The 26,647-nt window shown below is 41.5% G+C and overlaps 2 protein-coding genes across 2 annotated transcripts; one reads left to right on the forward strand and one right to left on the reverse strand.

Annotated features, from left to right (window-relative positions):
• Nucleotides 1–3,004: 3,004 nt before the first annotated feature.
• Nucleotides 3,005–14,625, reverse strand: fbln7 (fibulin 7). Its single transcript, XM_005737065.1, has 8 exons — nucleotides 14,331–14,625; nucleotides 12,986–13,148; nucleotides 9,966–10,142; nucleotides 8,068–8,193; nucleotides 7,816–7,953; nucleotides 7,211–7,348; nucleotides 6,672–6,810; nucleotides 3,005–4,164 (listed from the first exon to the last, which is right to left on the reverse strand). The coding sequence occupies exons 1-8, from the start codon at nucleotides 14,406–14,408 to the stop codon at nucleotides 3,792–3,794; spliced, it is 1,332 nt and encodes a 443-aa protein (XP_005737122.1). The 5' UTR covers nucleotides 14,409–14,625; the 3' UTR covers nucleotides 3,005–3,791.
• A 738-nt stretch (nucleotides 14,626–15,363) lies between these two features.
• Nucleotides 15,364–25,145, forward strand: zc3h6 (zinc finger CCCH-type containing 6). Its single transcript, XM_005737066.1, has 12 exons — nucleotides 15,364–15,883; nucleotides 17,737–17,956; nucleotides 18,096–18,218; nucleotides 18,303–18,531; nucleotides 18,644–18,786; nucleotides 18,873–19,001; nucleotides 19,126–19,240; nucleotides 19,336–19,445; nucleotides 19,526–19,749; nucleotides 19,838–20,253; nucleotides 20,364–20,552; nucleotides 22,281–25,145. The coding sequence occupies exons 1-12, from the start codon at nucleotides 15,798–15,800 to the stop codon at nucleotides 23,774–23,776; spliced, it is 3,480 nt and encodes a 1,159-aa protein (XP_005737123.1). The 5' UTR covers nucleotides 15,364–15,797; the 3' UTR covers nucleotides 23,777–25,145.
• The last annotated feature ends 1,502 nt before the right edge of the window (nucleotides 25,146–26,647 follow it).

Consider the following 26,647-nt stretch of genomic DNA (forward strand, 5'->3'; position numbering starts at 1 on the left):
TTTCTGTGAATTTGTTGCATCATATAAAATGTTTTTTTCTAGGCTGTTTTGAAAGTGTGTTATTAAAGAGGACCAGTGAGTATATGTTTAAATAGATAAATTTCTCTTTTAACAGGTCTTAAAAAGGAAAGCGATAAGTCTACTGTAGGTGCTGCTGCTTCTTTGTTAGATTGTTTGGGTTTCAAACAGCATGCACCTCAACTCCAGCGAGTAAAACCAGAGACAAATAGAGCATGTCCTCATCATATTAACAGCCAGGTGCAAGGGAACAGCCAAAATAACTGTCACTGACAGCATTACATCACTTCTATAACCCTGTTATGTTTTCTGTCTAAGTTATTTTTAACACTGTTCTCTATGTTCAAGTCAGAAAAAGCACAGGGATCTTCAGTTTGCACATACACAGACAGACAGAAAGTGCACACTTTTTCAATTGTAAGGTTTCATGTAGTTAAAATGGTCTGAAATATAAATACATTTTAAATACACCATCAGATGAACTACAAAACATGAAATACTGTCACTGTTGATTTAGCAAAAATTAAGATAAAATGTAGAAGCAGTGTGTATAAAAAAAACTATAGCCCATGATTCAGTAGCTTGTAGAACCACTTTAGCAGCAATAACTTGAAGTTTCATTCTTTTTTTACAACATTGCTTATGAATGCCTGCTAACTTCAGTTCATGAGGTTTGCAGCATTTTGATTCTTTTTCAGCCGTCCTGGTGGAGATTTGCTTCTGTGCTTGGAATCATTGTGCTGTTGCACAACCTAGTTGGAGCTGCGTTTTAGCTGTCGGACAGAAAGGCTCGCGTTTGACTCCAGAATACTCTGGTATACAAGTGAGTTCATAGTCGAGTCAATGACTGCAAGGTGCCCTGGTCCTGTGGCTTAAAAAATCATCACTCCTTCCCCACAGTGCATAACAATTGGTATGAAATGTTTGTCCTGATAAGCTGTTTTTGATACGACTTTGCAAACCTTAAGTCTGTTGACATGTTCCATTTAGAAAGAAGAGACTTTCTCCTGTTAACTCTTGCAAAAATTCTATATTTTGTTCAGTCTTTTTCTAATTGTACTGTCATGAAATTAAAGATTTAGCATGCTAACTGAGGACTGTAGAATCTGAGATGTAGCTCAGGGCTTGGAGCTTCTCAAATGTCTCTGATCAGTGAACAGTCTGAACTTAGGGTAAATATCCTGGGATGACCTCTCCTGTGAAGATTGGCTGCTGTCTTGGCACAGCTGAACGTGTTCTACTTGTGAGTGATGTTTCTCACTGTATAATGAAAGGCTTTGTTTGGAAATCGCCTTATAACCCTTCCGTGATTGATGGGCACCTACAATTGTTTGTTTAAGATCTAGGTGATGTCTTTCATCCTTGGCATCACGTTAACAAACACCTGAATGCTCCAGACCTGCAAACTGCCAAAACTGACATTTTAATGGAGGTGCTCACACTTGCTGATGATCAGCAAGTCTAGTTGATTTCCAGCACCTGGTTCTTTCTTACCTTCTTAATTCATATTGGAACAGTAAGACTTTGTTTAGTTTTTCATACACTAATCTGTGTTCCAGTTTATTTTTTGTTAAATAAATAATGAAAGTGTAATATGTCATATTTTTCTGTAGTTCATCTGAGGTTGTTCATCTGAGAATGTACCTGCTAAGGACCAGTTTATTTTCATTATACCCTCATACGTAAAACCTTAGAATTGAAAGAGGCTATATTTTCTTTTTACCGTGATTGTAAGTTATAGATTTACTCCCCAAATGAAAGATGGTGCAGGTGACACAAGTGACATTTCAGCTAACCTGTTTAAAAAAAAGTAGAGCAAAACACCTCTATGGATTGATCCACTATTAACATTTAATGTTTAATGTCCATTAAGCCATCCATCATTTACAGAGATGACTGCTAGTAAAGTAGTCATTGCGAGAACAAATTTTATTTATATAGTGCCAATTCACAGCAACAGTTGCTTCAAGGCACTTTGTATTGGAAGTTAAAGACCCTACAGTAATGCAGAGAAAACCCTAACAATCAGATGACCCAAGTGCTTTGGTGACAGTGAGAAGGAAAAACGTCCTTTTATCAGGAAGAAACCTGCAGCAGAACGAGGCTCAGGGAGTGTCTGCCATCTGCTGTGACTAGTTAGGGGTGATGGGAGGAAGAACCAAACTAAAGTCAACCTTTTTTTTCTGTGACTATATGAATGACCTCTCCATTCTGTCTGCCCCGGGGACCGTCCCCTTCTGTACATTTTTGATATTACTCTCCTGAAAATGGCTTGTAGCTCAGTGCTCTCCAGCTGTCTCTGGCAATATCCCTCTGCCGGAGAATGGATGAAACGTATAAACATCAAACAGCCTGAGCTCCACACTGAAACAAAGGCTGCAATGTAAGAGCTCCTGGTACATTACCAAAGGAAATTACGCCAGCTATTAAGGCGCATTGTCATTTTCAAAGCAGTGCGTATCATTGAGGCATGTGTTTTGAGTCTCACTATCCACTCCTGCCTCGAAGCATGTAGCCTAGCTCTTTTTGGCCCCTTTTATTGCGATGTAAACCCCCTGGATGCAGACATAAGAGGAGGACAGGAGAAGTTAAGAGAACACATGTGGTAAGCATTAATCTTTTTTGTTTTGCTTTTCCTTTATCAAATAGACACACTGAGATGCATTTTGAAGATGTGACAGTTGCTGTTGCTTCTACTAAAGTCAAATAAAAACACTATGAGACTTCCTTTGTTTCTAAGACATGTTGGAAATACTTGTATGATGTGTACTGCCTGTGAACTTCTGCTCCAGGGGTTATGTTATTGAACACACATTCTTCTTCTCGAATCTTTCATCTCTTCATTCAGAAAGCGTTTTATAGCCATCCAAGCTTCATTTTTCAGCTATGTATGGGTTTGCCTTTCAGTGATTAAAATCCCCCCACAATGGTTGTTGAATGAAAACAAGCACATTTGCAAAGCCATTTAAAAGAACTCTGCTCAGGATCAAGCGAGGTAGTCCTAACAAATACTGAAAAGTTGGACTGATTTTATTGCAGTTATGCCGAGGCAATTAAAATTCCAGATAAACTATGTATTACATTGGCAAGGTTGACAAATCATCATTGTTTTGGAGTATAATGAGAATACCTCTGGGTAACATACAGGTTATGAGAAACAGGGGAAACAGACCAGGTACAGCACTGCAGCTACTGCTTAAAAATCTCCCTTAGTATTACAAAAGGTAAACAAAGCAAGCTAGTAAAAAAACCCCAATATACAGTATATGATTGAAGATAAACATGTGGCATACTGTTTCCTATATTGTAAACAAAACTCAAAAAAACAGCAACAATTATCGCCAATAAATTAGAGCCACAGGAGCACTAATGTCAAAAAGGGATTTATCATCAGTTAAGCAAAGGCAGTGCATTAAATCTGCGGCCTGAGCTACACAAACATTAACTATAGTGGCCATACAGAAAGCAACAGCAATGACAGCTATGGATCCCTCATTCTGCATTCATTATGCTGTTATTTAGATCTTATAAATGTAAATGCACTGAGCCAAGTATTGTCAATCATAGGCATACTGATACTATCTAAAGATGCAGCTACATTATAATTCTCCATTAATTTTTGGATTTATAAAATAGAGATTAAAAATCAGCTTTGTCGCCTTCTCACTCTTTTGGTAATTTTGGCTGTGACTGCTAATTCAGACAAACTGATTTCTGAAATAGGTTGAAGTAAACTTCCTACAGTTTTCAGTCTCTTTATCTTCCTCCTTTGCTCAGAAATTGTAAGGTGAAACCAGAATGTGGACCCGGGCCACATGCTTGGCCTGAAAGGTGCGGTCGCTGTACTCGGACATGTCCACGTCAACGCTGATCTCCTGTGGCCCGCGCAGCTGCTGGACCAGTATCAGCTCACCAGTCTGTCTGTCTGAGCGCTGCATAACAAAGATACTGCGTGAGTTTCCGCCCACTATGCCGAAACGCAGGCTGTCCGGGCCGGCGCGGCCGGGGACGGCAGCGGTCGCCATGCGGAAAAGCGTGGCGGGAGTCTTCAGGTTGGAGGGCAGAGACAGGTAGTGAAAGGACACAGTCTTAGGGGCCAGGTGGCAGGAACGGCTGTCCATGGGGCAGGGGTTTCTCTCACACTGACTGCAGGAAGGAAATACAGTAAATATTAAGAATTACTGGGCAAAGTGCTTTGGAGAAGTGAAACACACACATACATATACTCATTTCAATGTTTTTCTCTAGACATTGGCTGCATGTTTACTCCATTTCAGTCCAGTCCTTGTACCTGACCAAGCATAAAAAGGCTCCTAACTCCCAACTAAGTGTTGTGTCTACACATAACAGGCAACTTAGCAAAGAGACCATTTTAAATCTTTAGCTGCCCTGTCACCCTAGCAGCCTGTCACAAACCATTTCTTTAGCTGCATCTCCAAATTATGCCAAAGATAACGCAGTCTGGCAGGCATAACATAGTATTTTTGCACCAGCTAGGTGATTCCCAAAGAGCTGAAGTTTTGGCATATCTCAGCATGGTTCTTAAAGAGTTCTTAAAAAATCTGGGGAAAATGGACAAGAAGGGACAGAGTTTAAAAACCTAGATTTACAGTATATGAAAGCTGGTTCCTTAAGAAATAGGAAAAAATCCAACAAAGACCTGACACGAGATCTGAGAAATGTATCTGGACTTTCAGTTTATTGAGATTATTGTATTTTCCAACATTTTGTTATATTATCTAAAAGTTTCCAGAAGCTGTCTTATCAGTTGTTGGAGCTATGAGTGTCTATTTCCGCTATTCATTGCGCTGTGGGACCTAGCAACAATAACGTGGATCTAATATGCACACTAACATCTGCACTTACACTGAATTCAATCTTTCATGAACCTAAAATGTGGTGAACATGAGCACGTAGAAAGGAACTGGGTCACAGCTACACTCTCACTCGAATCTTTTCTTTTCTCTCTTGTTACAAGTATTTTCCTCAAACATTTCTCCTTCAGGTTTGCTGGCACCAGAGCACTATTTCACCACACTGATGGTTCAGTAGAAGCAAACAGAGCTTTGTTTCATGCACTTAAATGAAGCAGCTTGCTGATGGCTGGCAAATAAAACATATTGACATCCTACGTGGCTCCAAAGAAATAGGGGAAAAAAATGGTGCAGTTCTGCTGAGTGTGCATTTTCTATGTCACGAGGGAATTCATCACTCGCAAAAAGTAGTACGTGGGAAAACAAGTGCATTATTACAGCAGTAAATCCTTTCACCAGATTATTGAAACCAGAGACAAGAATAAAAGATGGATGTCTCCAGGTCTGAAAAGTGAAATCCAGTGTGTGGAAGTGCATTAAACGTGCTTCTTTTTAATGGCCACCAGGGCGATGACTCATTTGGTTGCAAAAGTAAGCATGGTTTCAAATTAAAAGATTATAATACTCTTTTCATTTATTAACTCAGTAACCATTTTTCCTAATGGTCTCAATTACTATTTTCACATCTTATTTAACCCAGTCTTCTGGTTATTTGGGAAACTTTGGTCTCATTTAGAGTAAAATAAGTAAAATGTAATGGACACAACCCTTCCATATGAGTGTACAGTATCCTTCAGTACTCAGCCAGATCCACCCTTAGAATTTAAAGCCCTTAAGATCGGCTTTACTAAATGGGGCAAAATAGCATCTGACGCAATCCCCAAATAGCGCTCATAGGTGTGGTTAGTTTTAGGGCTGATCTACAAAAGTTTCCCTGTTCTCTAAACGTAGTCAGTACATTTCAATATTGAAAAATAGGTGCAAGAAATAAGACGCACTTTTTTGCGTTAAATATCGGCCCAATTAGGAGTAGATTATGCCTCACAAAAGTTAGAAAATCAGTTTGTGCCCCTGATTTAAATATTCTCCTTCCTATTTCTTGCACACTGAGTTCCTACCTCTTTACATGGAACCTTGTCGCTGCGCTCTCTTTGTAATCTTTGTAGTTTTTTTATGCCAAAACCTAAGCATTAGTAAATCTGTCTCTAAAAGCCCATATTCCACAGACTGACATCACAGTGGCTATGTGCTTCTTCTCTATACAGTCTATGGATAAAACTGAGTGAATGCATCCAGATGTTTCGCTCACTGGGACTACAGCAAGTACAGAAAGTCAAAGTTGGACCAGGAGGTTGGCTGGTAAACTGTGAACAGGCTTCGTATCCGTCTCACGGGCAGCCTTTAATTCATGTTCCCAAACTGTTTTTTAACTTGGCTGTTAGTGATGTGTCTGTGTTGCCAGACCTCAGCAGTTACCATAGAAATGTAATGTTATTTCTACCAATGGCAAACAGGTCCTGGACTGTATTAAACTCAGAGGCTGTAAGGCATTTCTCAAGTGTAGTTGTCAATAACAGACCTTTTTTTGTGTGTATTTTGACATCCTGTTGTGTATGCACGGCTACTGACACACCTAAACAAAGCTACACAAAAGTTTACTTTTGCTATTCTTCCTGTTCAAAAGCCGTAGTGCTCAACAGTTGGGTCTGATTTAGTTCCCAAGGAGTCATTTAAAAGATGGCTGTTCTCGCTAAGACGTGACAGATGTTTTGTTTTTTTTAACTAGTCACTGAAAAAACAAAGAAGACTAGTGGTTCACATTAGGATGCATCTACTTACAAGGCAGATGTCTTGACGTAGCTGATGTCGCCGTGAGAGTGGGGACACTCTGGATTGACGCACTGAAAGCCTCCTCCCATGTTGATACAAGTTGTCCCTCGGCTACAGTTGTGCTGTTGGCTTAAACATTCATCCACATCTGGAGGCCAAAACAGCAAAGGCATGTAAGAATGAGAAGCAGGGAGAGAAGCTTGCCAGGCCGACACCCTGCTTCCTGGTTACCACGGTGTGAGCAGGGGGTGCTCTGCTATTTATTGGGGTTTTTTTGTTTTTTTTAAGTTTGACTACCAGAAATGTCCTAAATATCCCTTCTACTGGGAAGGGGTGAGGTCATTCATTCCTTTGGAAAGCACGGTTACCTTCAGGGATAACAATAAAAATAGCAACGCAGACAAACAATTCTACAGAAAAACTAAAATCTCTGCTGCTCCGTATCCTTCTAAATCACAGGTATTCCTATCTGAGCTACTTATCCAGTGAGATCTGCAGCCAGGGCCCTGTGAATAAGCCTTTGTCCTGCGTTCCCCCTTGTCACTCACCCTCACAGCTCCGCCCATCTAGAAGCAACTTGTAACCGCTGGGGCAAGCGCAGTGGTACGAGCCTGGGACATTTACACACTCGTGGACGCACAGTTTCCCTCCTTGGTCCAGCCGGTACACTTCACACTCATTTACATCTGTCAATAAACAGAAAATAAATGCATGTACACACTGACTTTAAAACATGCATCATATAACAAGGTCAAAGAAATGTGCCTGCAAAAGTAACTCAGATGGGAGGACCTATTTGGAACATAGGTAACAGTATATTTGATATGGCTCGATGAGGGTAACTAAGACCTAAAGAGATGCTAATCAGCTCGTGACCTCTCAAGAGGATTATTTTGTTTGTTACAGACTGGCTCTACAGATTACTCTCATTTGCAACTGTATTAATCACCAGAGGAGTGAAGGATTCAGGTACTTTGTGGTATTTTCATCAGTAAATTCCATATAACATCTCTTTATGCCCCACGGAGATATCGTAGAGCAGGTCAGCAGCTCAAGGGAACGGCTCTGCGGCTGACCTTACCTCCCTATGAGGTGGAGAAAATGAGAATTTCCCAACAGGGATCAATTAAGGTAGCACATAATTACAGCTCACCCTGACAGATACTATTGTCAGAGGTGCCACTCATGTGAAAGCCCGCATCGCAGCTGCAGTGCTGGGCTTGGTTCACTTGGGCACAGCGAGGTCTCCGGCTGAACGCTGGATCGTTCATGACACTCCACTCGGGGGGCGCTGTGATAGAAAAAAATAAATTATGAAATCGTAATGCCACCTAGGGTAAAGTCCCGAGTGACATGCTAATACAAACAAACCAAGGGACTCAGACATTCCTTCCATGGTACTGACCTGTCTGTGTTTGGTGCTGGCAGTGGGAGCCACTCCAGTTTTGGGGGCAAGTGCATTTGTACTGGTTGACCCCTTCCACACAGGTACCTCCATTCTGGCAGGGATTACTTGCACATTCGCTTACATCTGCGGATATAGGAGAGTATTAAATTAACTACAGTCAACGTGTTGAGAAATGTGCAACGTCTTCACTAGCCTCTGATCATTTTCATGGAGAAAATCCTTTACAAATGTTTCCGTGGCTTCATTGAAACATGCCCGAACTGGTACTGCTGCAAATGCCTCGGATTGTGAGTAAGACTATATCAGTGTCAGAAATGGCCATTAATATGAAAATCAAGGGGTGTGATTGAAGCCTGTCCCAGTTGAACATGAGATCAGGTACTGTACACCCTGGACAGGAAATCATTCTCTTACAAGGCTTACACGGAGAAACATCAATTAAGATTGGCTAATTTTGAACCTAACATGCTTGTCTCTGCACAGAAGTTGGAGTAGCCAGAAAGAAACCATGCAGGCACAGGGAGCACATCCAAATTCCAAACTCTGGTGGATGAAACCCAGAGTAGGAGATGGTGCTAACCCCTGCACCACTGTGCATGCTGAGCTACAAGCTGAGGATGCTTCAAAAACGTCCCAGCAGTTTAAATGTAGTCTTGAACCTGTATGATGTCAAAACAAGTGGATGCGTTACTCTGACTCGGTGTGATGTCAATAAAGTAATAAATACTAAAGGATATTGTGCATATGTTTGACAGAGTTAGCAGGACGGCATTGATTGTGGCGTTGTGACAGCACCACAATTTGCTCTGTCTCTTTAAATTAGGACACAAGTGGAAGATTGGCATGCCGTGCCTTATGAAGTCTAGTTGGCTCCGAAAGTTTTACAGATGTACACATTTTGAAGTAGACTGTGCTCTTTGAACCTCAGCACTGAGGCCACAGTATACAGGATAACAACCAGTTCCTCTAATTTTTATTTGGCTTGCCCAGGAGCAACCACAGGACTGTAACATGAAAAGGCCCACTGCACCGTGCTAGATATTTTTAAACTCTTCTTAACTTTAAAGACTTTCAAACTCTATCAAGATCAATTTTTTGGTATGAGTATTTTTAGCCATCAAATACGCTGGACTGAATAGCACGAACTGGGATAATACTGTGCAGAGTCGGGCACTCTTGTGTTGTTTTAACCATGAATGTCAATAAACGTACGCACATGTTCAAATGTGCCACTTGGAATTTCTGGAGGAGAGCCACCGGTGCAGGCTGAAAGGGCTATCAAGAGCATGCTTGGCATACTTCTGTGCAATCAGACCATAGTGTGAGTATAATGACTGGACTTAACCCGGTGCAGTGGGGCTACTGTTGAAGAACCGAGGAAACATGAGCGAGGGCTGGGGGTGTCAACTTACAGTAGCCACACCAGTGCTGTCTGGCAATGATGGGTAGAAGCCTGCGGGGAAATGGACCCACAGTGGAATGTAGTACGGGTGTTTTTCTGTGTTCAGAGACATTTAATGCCATTTTAACGAGCGCTTCATTCAGCGTGCCGAGGAGCTCCACACACTCTGAAGAATGGCTCTTTTCTTTGCCTGTTATCTATGTGTACGAGGAACTCCATTGTGCTGTTTGCTTTCTGAGCTGATGTCTTTTTCAGCCAGTCATTCATACAATGCTAAGACAGGGTCACCCTAAATAGATTTTTGTGGACATTTTTGCTCAACAGTGAATAATAAAGAAAATAAAACACAAACGGGAACTGATGTTTTTATATGGAAGAAAGATAAAAACATCCATCCGCGATGGCATTCTGCACCTGAAACTGGTCTAACTGGGAATTTGTGGGTAATAAATATCTTCTAATCTTAAAAGTCTATAGTGAAAGTGAAGCTCACCTTTACAGGTTACGTCGGCGCCGGTCCAGGTGCCATTTTCCCGGCAAACTCGCGTCGCAGAACCCACAAGGTGGTAGCCTGGGGAACAAGTGAAATGGACCTCGTGGCCAACAAAATACTTTGACCCGAACTTGGTTCCATGAGCAGGGGCTTCCAGGGAGGGGCAGGTGGTGGGTGCTGTGGGAGAAAGAAAAAGGGAACAAGAGGAAGGCTGGTCACATGTGGAATAAGCCTTCCAACATCCTCTGGCATTCTCTGCCTGAGGATATACACGTGTCTCTGGGCAGTGCAGAAACTTCATGGGAAAAGATTGTTCAATGCCTCATTTACAGTCATCGGGCAAAGGAACAGCCATTTTTATGAGTCAGAAGTGTACCAGCACTCAGATGTTATGCTATGTATCGTGCTCTGGAAGGTATGATGTATAATACCCTAATAGTATATAACTACATTACATAATCATAGGAATGGATTACATTTTTAACTTTCATGAGATTTATGTTCTTCTTAAAACTTGAGGAATTGTGGAAAAACTGTTTCCTTTTCTTTTTGTTCCTAAACTGAAAACATTTCAGTTTCTAAGTCACACTTGGTCAGACTGAGTTGTGTACAGATAATGATTGTATTATTACAACATCCCCCCCCCCATTGTGCTGTTTTCTGATCAGTTTCTGTGTGATATAGCACATAGGCATCACTCAGTGATGATGTTAACTCAATCTAGAATTTGACATTTTTTGGTTTTATCTCAGTCTAAGCATTTAAAGTTGGTGTTGTGATATTTCTTCCTTCCTTTTTTATTTTGCTGAACCTTTATTGCTGTAAATGCAAAACAGCTTCTTTCTGTCCTGCCAAGTATTCTTCACAGAGCTATGAACTGCGCTGGTCCATCACTAGCAAATTGGTGTCAGTGTCTGTTGCCAAATAACACAATTCCACAAATCCACTTCCCCTGTCAAGTACCCAGTGCTGTAACTGAGATGGCCTTGAAGTGCTAGAAGAAAAGTATAATTCCATTCCATAATACAAGAAAGTATGTCTGGCTCTCCACTGTCACTCACTCAAGAGGAAAAATCAAGTTAAAGAAAACAAACTTTCTAAAATGTTTGAAATTTGATACTCTGGAATTTTCTCCTGACTTTAACATAAAAGTGCGCCGCTGAATTATAAACAAAACAAAAAACATAACAACAGCAGTCATATCATGCATGCATATGAAACTTTATACAGCATGACATGCAAATGAAAGGACTTTAGTGGCATTATGGGATAAATGCTGCCCTACTTATAGTAACCAACCACATACCGTACTCTGTGTTTAAGTGGCTGGTGGGGCATTTGGACATCTTTCCTGTGGTTTAAACAGTCATTTATCAGGTATGTTAACTTTGAAGCATAATAGCTGTGTAATAGTTGGTAAAAAAAAAAGAAAAAAAAAAAAAAAGAAGAAAGAAACGCAAGTTTTATTAAATCTGTTTTGAGTCTGATTTTAATCAATTTCTAATATCTGGCTCCTGATTTTAGTCAGTGTTGAGACTGGTAATTTACTGAACACAAATGTATATGTCTCAGATTTGGTTCAGTCTACTTCATTTACAAGCAATTCTTCAACAAGAGATATGAACACTTGCAATCCATGCACAGATGGCACTGCCTGCAGCATGTCCAGAGGAGGCCGTCAGGTGAAAAAGGAAGGTTTCACAGGACTGTGAAGCCCTATGGAAAACTATGTACACCATTACTGCTACCATGGGAATTAAGAGGGTATTTGATCAGCCTATCAGATGTACTGATTAACCAAGTGTGACCACCTATATAAAAGCAGACGTTTTGGCAGCTCGCTGGTTTGGACCATTCAGCTATGTGTTAATACAATTCCACAATCTTACCAAGATTGAACATGCCAACAAACCCTTAGCTCAGACTGTGTAATGCTGAGAGAAACTGCAGAAAACCCAAGTGCTACAACTCAGAAATTGGTTAGGATGTTTAGGAACAACCCACCAAGGCCCTGCCATGAACTGAAAACAACTGGAACACCAGCATCAGTGTCCTCAGCGAAGCCAGTTTACACTGCTGCGAAATGAGACGTGCCGACCAACAAAGAAACCCCTGCTCCACAATTGACACATTCAAACTCAAGTGAAATTTGTAGCTGCCCACATGGACAAAAAAAATGCCTTCTGGAGAAACGCTTTATGGTCCAACGAGAGAAAGATAGAACTATTTGGCCACAATGACAATAAGTGTGTTTGAAGGAGTAAAGTTGAGGCTTTCAAAACTGAGAACACTGTAACAACTGTCAAGCATGGTGGTGGTAGTATCATGCTTTGGGCCTGTTTTGGTGCTACTGGCACTGGTACATGTTAACGGAGAAGGAGGAATACCTCCAAATTCTTCAACTTTACCTCAAATTAACAGCTACCCGGTAGAAACTTGGACAGAATTTGGTATTCCCAAACCCATGATCCTAAACACATCAAAACTGGGTTTGAAATGGATAGCAGGCTAACAGTAAGCCTCTGCAATGTCCTTTTCAAGTTCTGACCTCAACCTTATTGAAAATTTGTGGACTGTGTTTAAAAATCAGGTCCATGCCAGGATACCAACCAATTTAAATTAGCTGTACCACTTCTGCCAAGAAGAGTGGTCAAATATCCAGCCAGAATAACTCCAGAAGCTTACTGCTGGTCAAAAGCATTTGGTTGTGGTGCAATTCACTAAGGGACAGTTAAAAAAATATTAATAGGTATGTATTTATACATATTTTTTATTTATATTTAATTTTTGTCTATGATAGAACAAAAAAAACCCACATTTGTAATAATGAATATTCGTTGGTTAAATTCCACTTAACTACTCCAATAAGAGGTCCCTGCATTGCCATGTCCAGCTGAATCGCTTGACTTTAGCTGAGCCATTGTTAACGTTATGATTTATGGTGCTTTTTTCTTCTATGTCTAAATGTTATGATGATGATTCTGCTAATTCTGATAACACTGTTCCTGTTTATCACTCACCAGACGACTGGTCTGCTTGAGGTAACTTGGAGACAGAGTTCTGAAGCGCTGCCAGTTTTGACTTCATGATCCTCAGCCCCTCGTTAAACCGCATCTCCTGGCCTTTCAGAAACTTCTCCATCTGACGAAGCACCCCAACCACCTGGTGCTTATCCATGCATGTCTGTTAATAACGAACGAAGACTGTGAGCAGAATAAAGACTCCTGGAAAAACATTTCAAAATCCAACGACTTGCCAGCAAAAACTGAGCGCAGGATGAAAGGTTACTTCAGTTTAATGGTTATAAAACGTAATACCTGAGTGATGAATAAACATTATTGTGCAGCTGTGGAGAATGAAGTAATTTAGATTAAACCCATGTTATTGGTGGACAAACAGTTATTATAGTCACAAAGCATTTTCACGGATACTAAAATATGTTATGCAACACTATGAAAACATTTATTTGAGATATTTTTACTATACCTGATGATAAGCGCCAAACTATATTTTATTTCACCCAGAACTATTGCTTTCTACTAGAATATATTCACTTATACCTCACAGCACTCTCCCTCACCCCTTTTCACTCTTATAACACAACTCTAGAGAAAGACACAGCTGGGCTAAAGCTGTGTGGCAGATGTCAGTGGGACCTAAGTCCAAAATGCTGTTCCTCTGTATATTTTGCATGGCGGTAGGAAGGCACATGCTCATTGGATAATCCCGAATGGGCAGACTCAAAATAGCATGGGTGCCACAGGCTGTTACTTTGGAGGGAACACTTGTCAAGCCATTACAAAGTTCCCCACAGAAAGTGCCGCTAATCCTTTTAGGAGGGTTTATTAATCACATGCTTACATTGGAACACCTCTGGGCAGCATACCTTAAATTCCTGCACTGGAATTCACAGGGCTTCGTACAATAACAACAAAGTTCAATACATTGAAATGCATGGTGTACAGAGCTCGGACCTGTGCAGCATTAAGACTGGCCCCTGCTCTGTTATGTGCCTCGGACAGAAAACAGGGGAAATGCCACCAGCTGACAAGACATGAGGAGATTCAATTGATTTTTTTTTCCCAATTAAAAAACACGAAGTAGATTTAATATTACACTAAAATACACGGTGGTCGAAAACCTTCCAACCGCACAAACTAATAAGGAAAAAAAAGAAAACAACAACAACATTTTTGTGTCATTGTATGGATAGTTAAATTTGATTCTAATCATTTTGTTTCTGAAAGATGTATGAAGATTTTTACAGCATTCAATGAGATTTTGCGATGGGATTATTGACCCAGTTTTCTCAGGCATAAAACTCTCAGTAAACTTCTGGACGCGCGTAAAGTAAATTGTTCCTACCTGAACGGTGCCATGACCACTGTGGATGGCTGTCAAACACAGCAAAAGCAAACACCTGCATCGGAAAGACAGTGCCATCGCAGAAACTGCAGCCAAGTTAACAGGCTACCGTTTCCTATTGCTGTTCTCAGATATTTAACAGGCTTCCTTTTAGGCTATTGGATGCCCCCAGAATAGTGGAGAAGTTCCGTCTACTCGTTTGAAGAGTGTGGAAGATGTTCATCAGGTGCCTGAGACAGAGATGCGCCCGCGTCTCTATATCTGGGGTCTTGGAAAGTTTCGCCTCTGAGCTCTGCACGCCACCTAGGCTTCCTGCAGCAGGAATCCCTCCCACCGAGACACAGCCAAACACGTTTCTTTCTTTACCTCTCTCATCCCATCATACAACATTATCTGTGCATTTGGCAAATTGCACGATCATAGTTAGACTTTTATATTTAGTTATAGCCTCGTAAAGATTATTTTTCCTACAACCTAACAATGAATAGCCTTTTCAGAATAATAATTCCATTAACAGCATATTTCTAATGGGTTTGTCAAATATCTGCATTATTAGGTTAATATGTTTACTTAACGTGCGACTTTTCCAGTCTTCTGTGAGTTTGCTGGCGATAATAACCGGACGCTCAGTATGTTTACTGGCTCGCATCTCTACGAGCAAACTCTTTAGTCTTTACGGGTCGATTTGTAGAGTTAAAGCGACATCTGCTGGTCGATGACGGGACTGCACACGCGCGTGAAGTCCCACTACGCGAGCCCGTTCGCGTAAAAAAAAAATTAAACGACACAAGAAATGCGTTTGTGCTTATAAATCGACAGATATTTATGTTCAGGTGTTTTAATTTTGCTAAGCAGCGTAAGGTATGATGGTTATAAGTGCATAACACACGCGACAACAGTGAAAACAAAGGGAAAAGCGAAGTGCGATATGCATTTCATTGTTGCAGATGTTGAAAGTGACCGACACTGCGTTCAACCAATAAGAACGGCAGCTCTGCTTACCCGTGCTGGCTTTGACCAATTGCCGGGCAGAGTTTGCTGTGTCCATGTTAGATAGATCCCGACAGAAGTATAAAAACACCGAGAATACATAATCGAGGAATGTGCTGCAGAACTCAGAAGCCATTTTGAGATGATGTCCCTGTTGAGAAAGCCTATGAAGATGCTGAAATCAACGAACATGGTTACATTTCTGTCTGTTTCTCCCTCCGTCTCCTCTATTTCACCATGGCAGCTGTCAACCGACGGGACATTAGCAAAGCGGGGTATCAAGCTGCGCTCACAGAGTTAAAACGTCATTGATATGAAAGAGGAGAGTGTCTGTTTACTGTCTCTGTCGAGACATGTAACACCGTGAGTCTTTTCCAGTCTGAAATCTTCCAGCATCTCTCACAAACCAACGTCTCCTTGAGTGACTGAATTCATTCACTCTTGTACCGGGGAAAAGGGAGGCAGATCCGTTCTCCAATGGCTTCTGTGAGCCTTGTTTCCAGTCCCCCAGCCCCTGTTCTTGACAAAAACATGACAGACTCTGAGCTTGCAGGGGATGAAAGGTCGAGTAATATTCTTGTGCAATTATTAATACGCTCATCTGTGCGTTTCAATTTCAGTGCTGTGGGTCTACATGCTTGTGTTACTGTTTTCTCTTTTAACCACGAATTGCGGGATATAGAGACATTTCACTTCTTTCCCCCCCTCTCTTAACATTTTTTTTGCATGCCTCTTTGGTGCAGTTGAATGGCGCTGTTCACACAGCCTCGATTACACATCACCGTGTCGATGAGACTCATTCATGATCATTTCCATGCAACATAGAGACCTCATCATTCTGTTGTTGTAGCTCAGGGATTCATGGCTTCATTGTTGCCATCTGCAGGAGACTATGCAAATGACTATGTAAATGCCACGCCCATCCTCATACTGTACTCCCCCTACTGGGCAACTACCGGTATTGCTGAAGCAGGGTTCACGCAGAGTTGAGATGATGTGCTTCTGCAGGATGTAGGCCATACCTGTGTCCTTGTGATTTGCTTTGCATTATGTTCAAAAACAAGACAAACAATTTGGTTTTCTGTTAAAAATCTTTGATCAAGTAATTTCACAGATTTTTTTCACTGTAGAAAACCAAGTCAACCAGTTGCTCATGTGTTAGGTTGGAAAAAAACTTGATGGCTCAACTTCTAGCCTGGACTTTGAGCATCTGTTACAGTTTTTAATTCTTAAAATGGGCAGAAACATAATTTCCAGTGTGGGCTTCGGGTATGATTGAAGCACCTAGTGTTGTTTATCACTGGAAAATGCACTTTAATGTAAATATTTAACATTTACATAGTTGTATTAGGTCCTTATAAACTGCCTTCTAACACTGATGCTACTATTTTTCATCATTTGCTTTTGGTCCTCAGTTAGATGTGCTGTACAGGCAGTTACAACAATAGAAAAAGGTGATTTGAAATAAAATATTTAACCTGGCAGATGTTTGTCATTGAGGATGATGGTGACCTGTAAAGATTGTCCCCCACCTTTTGCTCTGCGACAGCTGAGACAGGATCCAACAGCCCTGTGGCCCTAAGCTGGATAAACCGTTAAGAAAATGGGTGGTTAGATGGATGTTTCTTGTTAAACCTGACGCCTGTTCTGCTTCAATTAACTCAAAAGCCAACTTTACATACACAATGTTAGCTTTGGATTAATTCAGACTGAGGAAGAGGCAGCTAGTATCTGTAAAAACTGACCTAGATTGCTTTATTGGATCTGTTTCATAATGTTTTTGTTCCACCCTCCCACCAGCACTGTATTTCTAAATCACCTGGAATTATTTACAATGAAAAGATTGCCAACTCTGAAACATTTGCCAGGATTTTGTTTCATATTAAAAATTGATTAGAATATTTAGTCTGTATTAGTATGTTTAATTTTAGTTGTAAATATGTGAATTACAGCAGATAAACATCAAATTTTTACATTTGGATGAGGTTGTATAAACTACTTTAGTGATGCAACTAAATGTACTGTATTTACAAAAAGCCACATGTGTATGAAGTATAGCCTGGTCACGCTGAGTTATGAGTAATGCTCTGCAAACTAATAAGTGATCCTCTGATTGTAATGATAATCATCTGTTCCAACATAACATTTAATGCATTCTTGGCAGATAGCGTCACATGTTTTGGTAGATTTTTACATCAGGTGCCCCACATAACAAGACCCGCAGGGGAGTTGTGGCTCCTCCTGGGATCAAACCTGAGATCTTTTGGAAATTTGTAACAGAAAAAACAGCCGATTATTCCAAATCATTACTTTTTTGGTTTAACTATAGCTACAATTGATGTATTATTTGTAAACATTTAAAGTCTGTCCAAAATAGTGTCAATAGTGAGTATTTATATTCCTTTTATCTTTCCAGAGAGGATGGTGAACTGGAAGATGGAGAAATAGATGATGAAGGGATTGGAATTGAAGAGGACAACAAGGAGGCCGCGGAGGTGAATGAAGAGAAGGAGAAGGAAAAGGAGAAGGAGAAGATTAGAGAGAAAGAGGAAAAGGCTCACAGACACTCCAGGAAAAGATACAGAAAGACCCGAGAGAAGAGGAGGTCTAAAAGAAGGAGACGTGACAGACCGAAAGTAAGATGCTACTGTACAGCTTGTTGTTGCATTAAAATATCTCCTCCTGCTCTTGCAATTAGAGCATAAATGTGAACTAACCCATTTAAAATTAATGTTATGTTTCATTTTTCTTTATTTCTGTTTACCCTCACCTCAGCATCACTCCCCCTCAAGCAGCTCCAGCTCCGACAGCTACGACTCTGACTACGATCGACCGGAAAGGTCCAAAGGCAGAAAGGGCCTGGGATCTAATCGCGAGTCTGATGGCCAGTCCTCTCAGGTGAGTTCAGAACAGCTCGCAGTGTTTATATTCATGCAAACATTATTGTCTGACATAATTCACTCCCTCTGCTTTGACCACAAGCATTCAAAGGGAGGCAACTCACACAGGTCCCCACCGTACAAGAGCAGCGATTTCGACAAATACAGCGACTACAGCGACGACAAGTACGACTACGATGACGAGGAGGATGATTATGAAGACGACATGTCCGAGTATCAGCAGTCAAAAGATTCGTCGAGTCAGGGAAGGGGGCGGCACGCTAAAGACCAGATGAACAGAGGAAACATGAGGGGGATGAAGCAACAACAGTGTACGAATGCTTTTTAAATTATAAACACAACAATGTCATAGGCAGAGATGTATCGCAAACATCTTTAAGGGTGAAGAGAGTTTACTCATTTTTGTTAAAATGTAATTTCCAGACGGGCAGAGGGGAAGAGGCAGAGGGAGTGGACCGGGGAGAGGACGTGGGATGCTGAACAAGAACAAGAAGCTGAAGGGTAAACCCTGGGGAGGACGCGGACGAGGTCGAGGGGGAGAACAGGGGATGGAAGACATGGCGCAGGTATGTGAGCTGAATATTTCACTGTACTCTCCCATCGCTGGTTTAAATTGCACCGTGAATTAGCTGTTGCTAATTTTGTGTCACAGGAAGGAAAAAATTTGTCCGGTTTCCAGAAGAAGCGGCCAATAATGAGCAAGGAGTTTATCAATCAGCACACCGTTGAACATAACGGGAGGTACATCTGCAAGTATTTCCTGGAGGGTCGGTGCATCAAGGTACGGCAGCGTTAATGCCCTTTAATTTGTTTTTATAACGTAAACCTGCTTTTAGTAAGGTAAATACTGTCCTAACTAACTTAAAAGATTAAAGAAAAAAACATTTTGTGATGTCTTCATACAGGGCGAGCAGTGCAAATTTGAACACGAGCTTGTTGTACCAGATAAGAAAAAGGAGCTTTGTAAGTTTTATCTTCAAGGATACTGCAGTAAAGGAGATAACTGCATTTACATGCACAATATCCTTCACTAATAGTTCTTAATTATATTTGTGTAATTGGATTGCATAAACTGCACCCTTTAATTATTTCTGTTCCTTAACCTGTGATTGCACATGAATACCCGTGCAAGTTCTTTCATACCGGAGCCAAATGCTATCAAGGAGACAACTGCAAATTCTCCCATGAAGCTTTGACTGACGTGACCAAGGAGCTGCTCGATAAGGTAAAACGAAATATAGTTGAAGCTCATCCTTAGTTCTGTCAGCGGTTATCTTATTTCTTCTTTCCCGTGTCTTTATTCAGATAATTAATACTGAAGAGGAGAATGCCCGGGAGGATGAGTTGGAGCTGGAGGATCTGAGAAAACAGGGTATTTCCCCACTTCCAAAGCCTCCTCCTGGGGTTGGGCTGCTGCCCACTCCTGGTCAGAGCAGTCCTACAGATAGCCAAGCAGGGAAGAAGATCCCCTCTCTTTTTGAAATCAAGGTTCAACCAACTGTAGACTTGGCACAAAAAATCGGTCTGAGGTAACTGGAGTAATCTGTAATCAAAACCAGGTCAGACTTTAAAAAAATTTTGATTTTCTCCTAAGCCTGAGTGCACTCTGTTTTTCAGTGGATCCAACTACCCTCAGAATCAAGGAGAATGCACAGGTGAGTTTACTGGAGGTTCAGAGGACACACAGAGCGGCAGCATGGTGCCTTTAGGCTCTTCTGCTCCTCCTGTTCCTCCCCCCGGATCACCCGTTCCCGTGGGTCACACCGCTGCACCACCGATGCCACAAAGCCCACCAGGGCAGCACCTGCCGCATGGATTTCCAATGCAGCCGCCGATCCCATCCAGTCAGCCGCCACCCTTCCATGGAAACCGACCTAATATCAACCCGCAGATGAATATACAGAGGCCTCCATTTCCCCCTATACCAGATCTAGAGATAACACCAAATCTCTTCCCCTTTCCATCTGCGGGTCAGAACCCAGTAGACTTCCTTAGCAGCTTCCTCCGAAACCAGACCATTGGTCAACAAGGAGGTGAGTCATATAAGCATATAATTAATAAGCTGTTCTTATAGGTTAACTGCCTTTTACTTGTTATTGACTTTGCAAAACTTTGTGTCTTTGTTTTTTTTTCAATTTGGTAGACCCTAGTCTGGCTTTCATACAGAACCTCCAGCAACAGATTGGTGCAGAGTCACAGTTGCAGTCTTTACCACCTGCAGTACAGAAAGCCATCCTTTTACACCTGACACAGCAGCAGCAACAACAAGAGTCAAATCCACAAGGGAGTGAAGCACAGAGAGCAGATGGCCAGGATGAAAATGCAAGCAGAGGCAAGTGTCCATGGACAGCTTTATTGAGTTAATTAAGATTAAATGAAACCCAGGGAGCAAGATTGGAACAAAGTGACCTACACAACTCAGAATTATCTAAATAAGTGCTTATACACAGATAACACCAAAAAGACTCTCCTTTAAACTTTCTACCTCTACTGGTAGAAGCTAAAAAACAACATCCAGTTTTGGAGGACACTCCCTATCTCATTGATAGGACGAGTGAACTCAATAAGGATGGTCTTTCTCCTGCAATATCTGTATTTGGTCCAAAATATCCCAATTTTCCTGCCCATAGCTTTCTTAAAAAAGCTGGATGCAATTATTATGCCATTTATATGGAACTACAAAACACATAGAATAAATAAAGAACATCTTTGCAAACACGGATCCCTTGGAGGAGTTGCACTACCTAACTTTATGCATTATTACTGGGCATCAAATTTAAGAATAATTTGCCTCTTACTGGATGATACAGCGTTACTCCCCCATGGTCTGCAGATGGAGCGGAGGACTGCCTTCCTTACTATGTTGGTGGAATATTACTTTCTTCTACTCCCTTGACAAGTGCATACTATAATTATAACCCATTGATCCATACCATTTTGCAAATTTGGAAACAAATAATTAAGCACTTTAAACTGAAACCATTATCAATGAGTATGTCTGTTACAGCTAACCCCTCTTTCCTTCCATCATGTGCAGACGGTGCTTTCAATGTGTGGCATGAACTGGGAATTTGTAAATTAAAAGACTTGTATTCAAACGATACCTTCATGTCATTTCAACAATTAAAAGATAGATTTGGACTACCGCGCAGCCATTTTTTTAGATATCTTCAACTATGAAATTATATCCGCACACATTTGCCGCAGTTTGAAAGCATGTCGTCTGACACCTTGGATAGATGCCTTAGTGATAGCCGGGGTTCGAACAGAGAATCTGATTATTCTATAACTCACTACAGGAGATGAGTGTACCTTCAACTCATTCAATTAAAGAGGAGTGGGAAAAGGAATTTGGGATCTCCCTATCGGAAGATTTTTGGCAGGAGGTCTTACGCAACATAAATACACTTTTTTATTAATTCCCGTCGTTGCTTAATTCAGTATAAAATTGTACACAGGTTACATTACTCAAGGGAAAGACTTCACAAAATTTATCCAAACTGCTCTCCCCTCTGAAAAAAAATGTATGACACATTAGTAGTTTTGCACTTTGTCCAAGGCTTCAGGGTTTTTGGTGTGACATTTTTACTTATCTATCTAATATTCTTAAAAACAAGATTGATCCAAATCCAACAGTGATTATCTTTGGGATCTCCAAAGAAACACAAAGCTTACAACATGCTCAAAAAAGGTTTATGTCATATGCGCTGATCATCGCAAAGAAACTGATCCTGCAGCTTTGGAAAGGCCTGTGTTAAAGATGTGGCTTGCAGAGCTTACAAATACACTTCACCTTGAAAAAATAAGATATACCATGAATGGCAATGTGAAAGATTTTGAACTAATTTGGCGTCCTTTACTTGCATATCTTGGGAAAATATAAGTTTTTGGCAGTCGGGGGGTCTTTTTGTTTTGTCTTGTTTTGTTTAGAGAAAAAGGGGGCACAAGTTCTATTAACTTGTAACAACTGTGATACTTGCTTCTAATAAAAGATATTTGAAACAGAAAAAAAGACTCTCCTTTAAATCTGATTTATTTGTTTATTCATGTTTTTTTGCAGATGAAACTACAAACTGGTACTCGAGCGATGATGAGGATGGGAGCTGTGTTTCCTCCATTCTTAAATCTCTGAAGAGACAGAATGAGATGCAGCAGTCTCAGCCCAAGACCGCCCCGGTGGCTCCAGCACTGGGTGACCCCCGCCTCGTTAAGGAAAGGGCTCCACCCAGTGACCCACGTGTCAAGGCTGACCCTAGACAGCGACCCCCAGATATGAAAAAGGAGCAAGATGGCGCTTCGGATCCGCGGCTTCCCAGAGACCCCAGGAAAATGAGACCAGTGGAACCGAGCTCATATCGGCAGCAGAGCCATCCTGTTCATCAAAAGCCTCTTACAGGAGAGGAGGATGACGAAGGAGAGAGGGAACTCAGGGACAGGGCTGTTCTCATTCCTTTAGATGCCAGCCCAGGTGTGGTCCTGAGAGACCCTCGATGCCAGTTAAAGCAGTTTAGTCATATTCGTGTTGACATTCTGCTCCAGCGGCCTGCCTTTGCTCAGACAGTTGTGTGGGCCCCTGAGGATCTCATCCCCTCCTTAGTGCCCAAACAGGAACACTCCATCAACCTGCCTCTTCCACCTCTAATTGCTGATGCTCAGATGAACCGAACAAGCCTGCCCGACCACCCCCCAGTCTCCAGCCCTCCGCTATCTGATCCCAGACTTGCAGCTGCACGTTTGAAGGAACGTATGAGCCGACTGCCCACTGGTTCTCTAGAGTCACGATCTTCTACAGAGAGACCTGTAGACCCACGCCAGCAAAAGTCTTTGGACCCCAGACTCAAACGTACAGCCAGTCTGGACTCCAAGCTGCTGGGTCCGAAAGAGCAGTCCTCTGGGGCAGGACTTTTGGACCCCAGGTTACAGAAGGCGAGTGCCAGTCCCACTCCTCACGCTGCCCGAGCCAAGCCAGAGCCAGAGAAGCTTCCACCTTATGCTCCTCGACTGGCGTCCTCTGGTGGAGGGTTGGAGAGTCCCACTACGATCCTGGGAGGCATCAGCCTGTATGATCCTCGTTCCCAAACCGAGCAAGTTCAGAAGGAGCAGTTTGAGCCTCCTAAAAAGGCGGGGATTCTTAAACAGGCTGCTAAGAAAGACAGCACTCCAGCACCGTCACTATCACCAACCCAACGAAGCGGCTCGTTCGAAGAGGCTAAAAGCACAGATGCTGCAGATCACACTCCAGCTTCCACTTCTCCCACTGTGCCTCCTGCCTCGCCTGTCAAACCCCCTGCTGTACATAATCTCCCCATCCAGGCTCTGGCTGGGCTAATCCGACCCCAGTACACTGACCCGAGGCAAGCTAAACAGGGAGGACAGGGCTCTACAGGAGCACAGGAAGAGGCAGAGGACAAGAAGGAGCAGGAAGAGGAGGCGGCTCCAGAGAAAGAACCGAAACAAGAACATCCAGAGGAGGAGGAAGAGGAAGAGGCAGATGACAGGACACTTAAAGATGTGTTCAAGACTTTTGACCCCACCGCTTCCCCTTTCTGTCAGTAAACACTCAACTGTTGATTGCAACAGATATGTTTGCTGATGACACATTAATCTTTATTTAGCTTTACATAAATCTATTTATTTCTTTATATGATGCTGTAGAAAACCAAACACTACGCCACACATTTATCAGTAAGGAGATGATGCTGGATACAGACACAGAGTATAGTTCCCTGTAACTATGTCATATTAAAGCTCAGAGGCGTGTTTTGAATGTGTGTAAGGTAAGGTTTCTATTGTGTCATTTTTACACACGTTCTAAACAATCAGAGGAAATAAAAAGATGTGAAAGTTTTACTAAAGCCTGACCCAGGTGTTGTTAAGTCAGCTTGGGGCTCGTTCCATTGAACGACCCGATAGACACTTTCCACGCAGAGAGATTATACTAAGTAATCAAAAACACAATAATTTCCCGGGGGGGGGATTTTTGTATTTACATATTTATTCACGGACACTTTCATATATTGAGATCTACTGTATATGTTGATGCCTGTCTTTATGATAAGGGATTTTTTTTTAAACCATTTACATTTGTCATTTTTCAGTTGCTGATCGTTCGGGTCAGATAATCAAAATTGAATATTTTCAATGTGAGTTTTCGATTACATTAGTCTAATTTTCCCTTTTCACACTCTTGAAACTCTACACCTAAGCTAGCTTGCAGAAGTCTTTGCACTAAAATAGACAACTTCCGTCTTTAGTGACTACATCGTTTTTTGGTTCAGGCGGTCTGAATCTTTTGAGGATGTTTTAACCTTTTCTAACAAACATCGCTGCTCCTCACATCTCTCGAAGAAGCTTGTAAGTAGCAGGGAAAATGTTACGTGTTTTCCAACACGCTGTCAGTCAGCATAAGAAATCGATAAAGTTTTCCAGTGTATTATACAGAAAAGTAGTACTATCTTAATAACACTGCAGTTGTATGTATATATGTTACAAATGTGACCTTGATGACTATTTTTACTGTTGAATTTTGTCGAATATGAACCTAAAAGAGGCTATAAATATACATGTGCTACAAAGACTGAAAGTTGTAGACGTAAGATGGAATATTGTTTGGTAATATTGGTTTGTTTAGGTCAGAGTTCTCCGTCTGTAATTTGAGGTATTCCTGTTTGACTGAAACGAAGCTATTTCCTTTTTTAAAAAAAAACAAGTTCTTTTCATGATTCACATTGTAAATGCTTATTTTGTATCATGTGTACAGTGTGGTTTGGGGTGTTTTTTTATGTCAGCGTGGGTCGGTATGGTGGTTATGGTTGTCATAATATTGTCTGATATTTTTACAACACATGCCAGTCGTTTCAGTGAGTTTGTTACAAATATCTGGAATAAAGACAGGAAACAGCACCAGTTTTATTTCAGAACCACACACCAATGTTGCAATGTGTCATTTTAGTGTGCGTGCTGTGCTTCTTTTTTTTAAACCACCAGTTCTAATACAATTCATGCAGCTGATTTCTCGGAGCAGGACACACAGCTTATGCATGAAACATTATTTTCTTCCTTTTCAAAATACAGTTGTAGCTGTCTTATACATTAACCTGTGGGGCAAGACTTGGGGCTAAAGGGTGCGCCGACGTCTTCCTCAGTCCCAGCTCATCTGTATCTGGGTTAGAGGTCTGCTGGGCTCGATGGATCTCCAGGTTTCTCTTCCACTGGAAACACAAAGCTGTAGCCTCTGCACCATCCGAATTTGGCTCAGGCTGCTTCAGACCCTGAAATCAGAGTGCAAGTGTTCAGTTTTAAGGAAGCAATTCATAGGGCATAATAAAAAGATGCCACTGAATCATATATTTGTAGTCCAGAGTTGCTGCTTGTGCTTGTGGTGTTGGTTTTACTTTAATGCATGCTGTTTCTGCAGCTCGAACCCCACGTAAGACTGTCTGGAGCAGATTTTGTGCGTTCTTTACCAGGATCTCATCAGAAGATTTGCACCCAGGAGTCACAGCATTGACACTTTGCAGGCAGAAGAAAATACTCATATTACGTTTCTTTTTTTTCCCCTTTCAACATTTCTTTTATTAGTTTTCAGTGTGTGATTTCTGCTTGAAATTTCCTGACCTGGAAATGATGCTGAGCTGATTTGTGATGGTGAGAATCTGCTCAACAATTAGCGAGAGTTCAACTGCACACTGCTTGTCGAGGCTGTGGTTGGCAATAACTCTGATAAACTGGGTAACTGACTGGCAGTTTGAGATCACATCTTTGGCTGCAGAAACAAAAGCCTCTTTATTCTAAAGAAAAAAGAAACAAAGATTGTAGATTAGTGTGCCTGCAAATCTAGTTGACGGTTGTGGAGGGACCTTTAGTGGCCATTACCGCTATTGGGCCTTTCTTCTTCAGATACTGAGTCATGTAACATACAGTGTCGGCCATCTTCCTGGTCACCTGGACTATTCTGTTGTCCTTGGGATCCCAGCTGTTGCTTTCTTGCTTTAGAAAAAGGGAGGTGTAGGTCAGGGAAGAGACTTCTTGGCACAAGCCAGATGCAGCACTATCCTGCAGAGAAGAATTAGGACATGGTTCATTGCGACATGATGGATTTATTACACAATAAAATCTGATCAATTATGCGATACTTACATCCTTTTTAGTATTTCCAGGTCCATATTTGGCCCCAGATGCCATATTTATGTTACTTTTTGCAGCATCTACATTTTCTTTAATGCCTTTCTGGTTTGAATTTATTGTTGCGTCAGAGGTAAATTCCACTTCTTTGACTTTAGTTGGGATTTTAGCCAAAACTTTGCTAATATCCTCAGGTGCTCTCCCCTGTAGTCCAGCCTTTATGTACTCTTTAACCTCTTGGTGAATCCCTTCTTGCTTCCTGATCTCTTCCATCACGCAATGAGCTTTTGCTGACCAACAGCG

Source organism: Pundamilia nyererei, unplaced genomic scaffold (assembly GCF_000239375.1).
Source record: "Pundamilia nyererei isolate P.nyererei 1_Seehausen unplaced genomic scaffold, PunNye1.0 scaffold00073, whole genome shotgun sequence".
NCBI lineage: Eukaryota > Metazoa > Chordata > Actinopteri > Cichliformes > Cichlidae > Pundamilia > Pundamilia nyererei.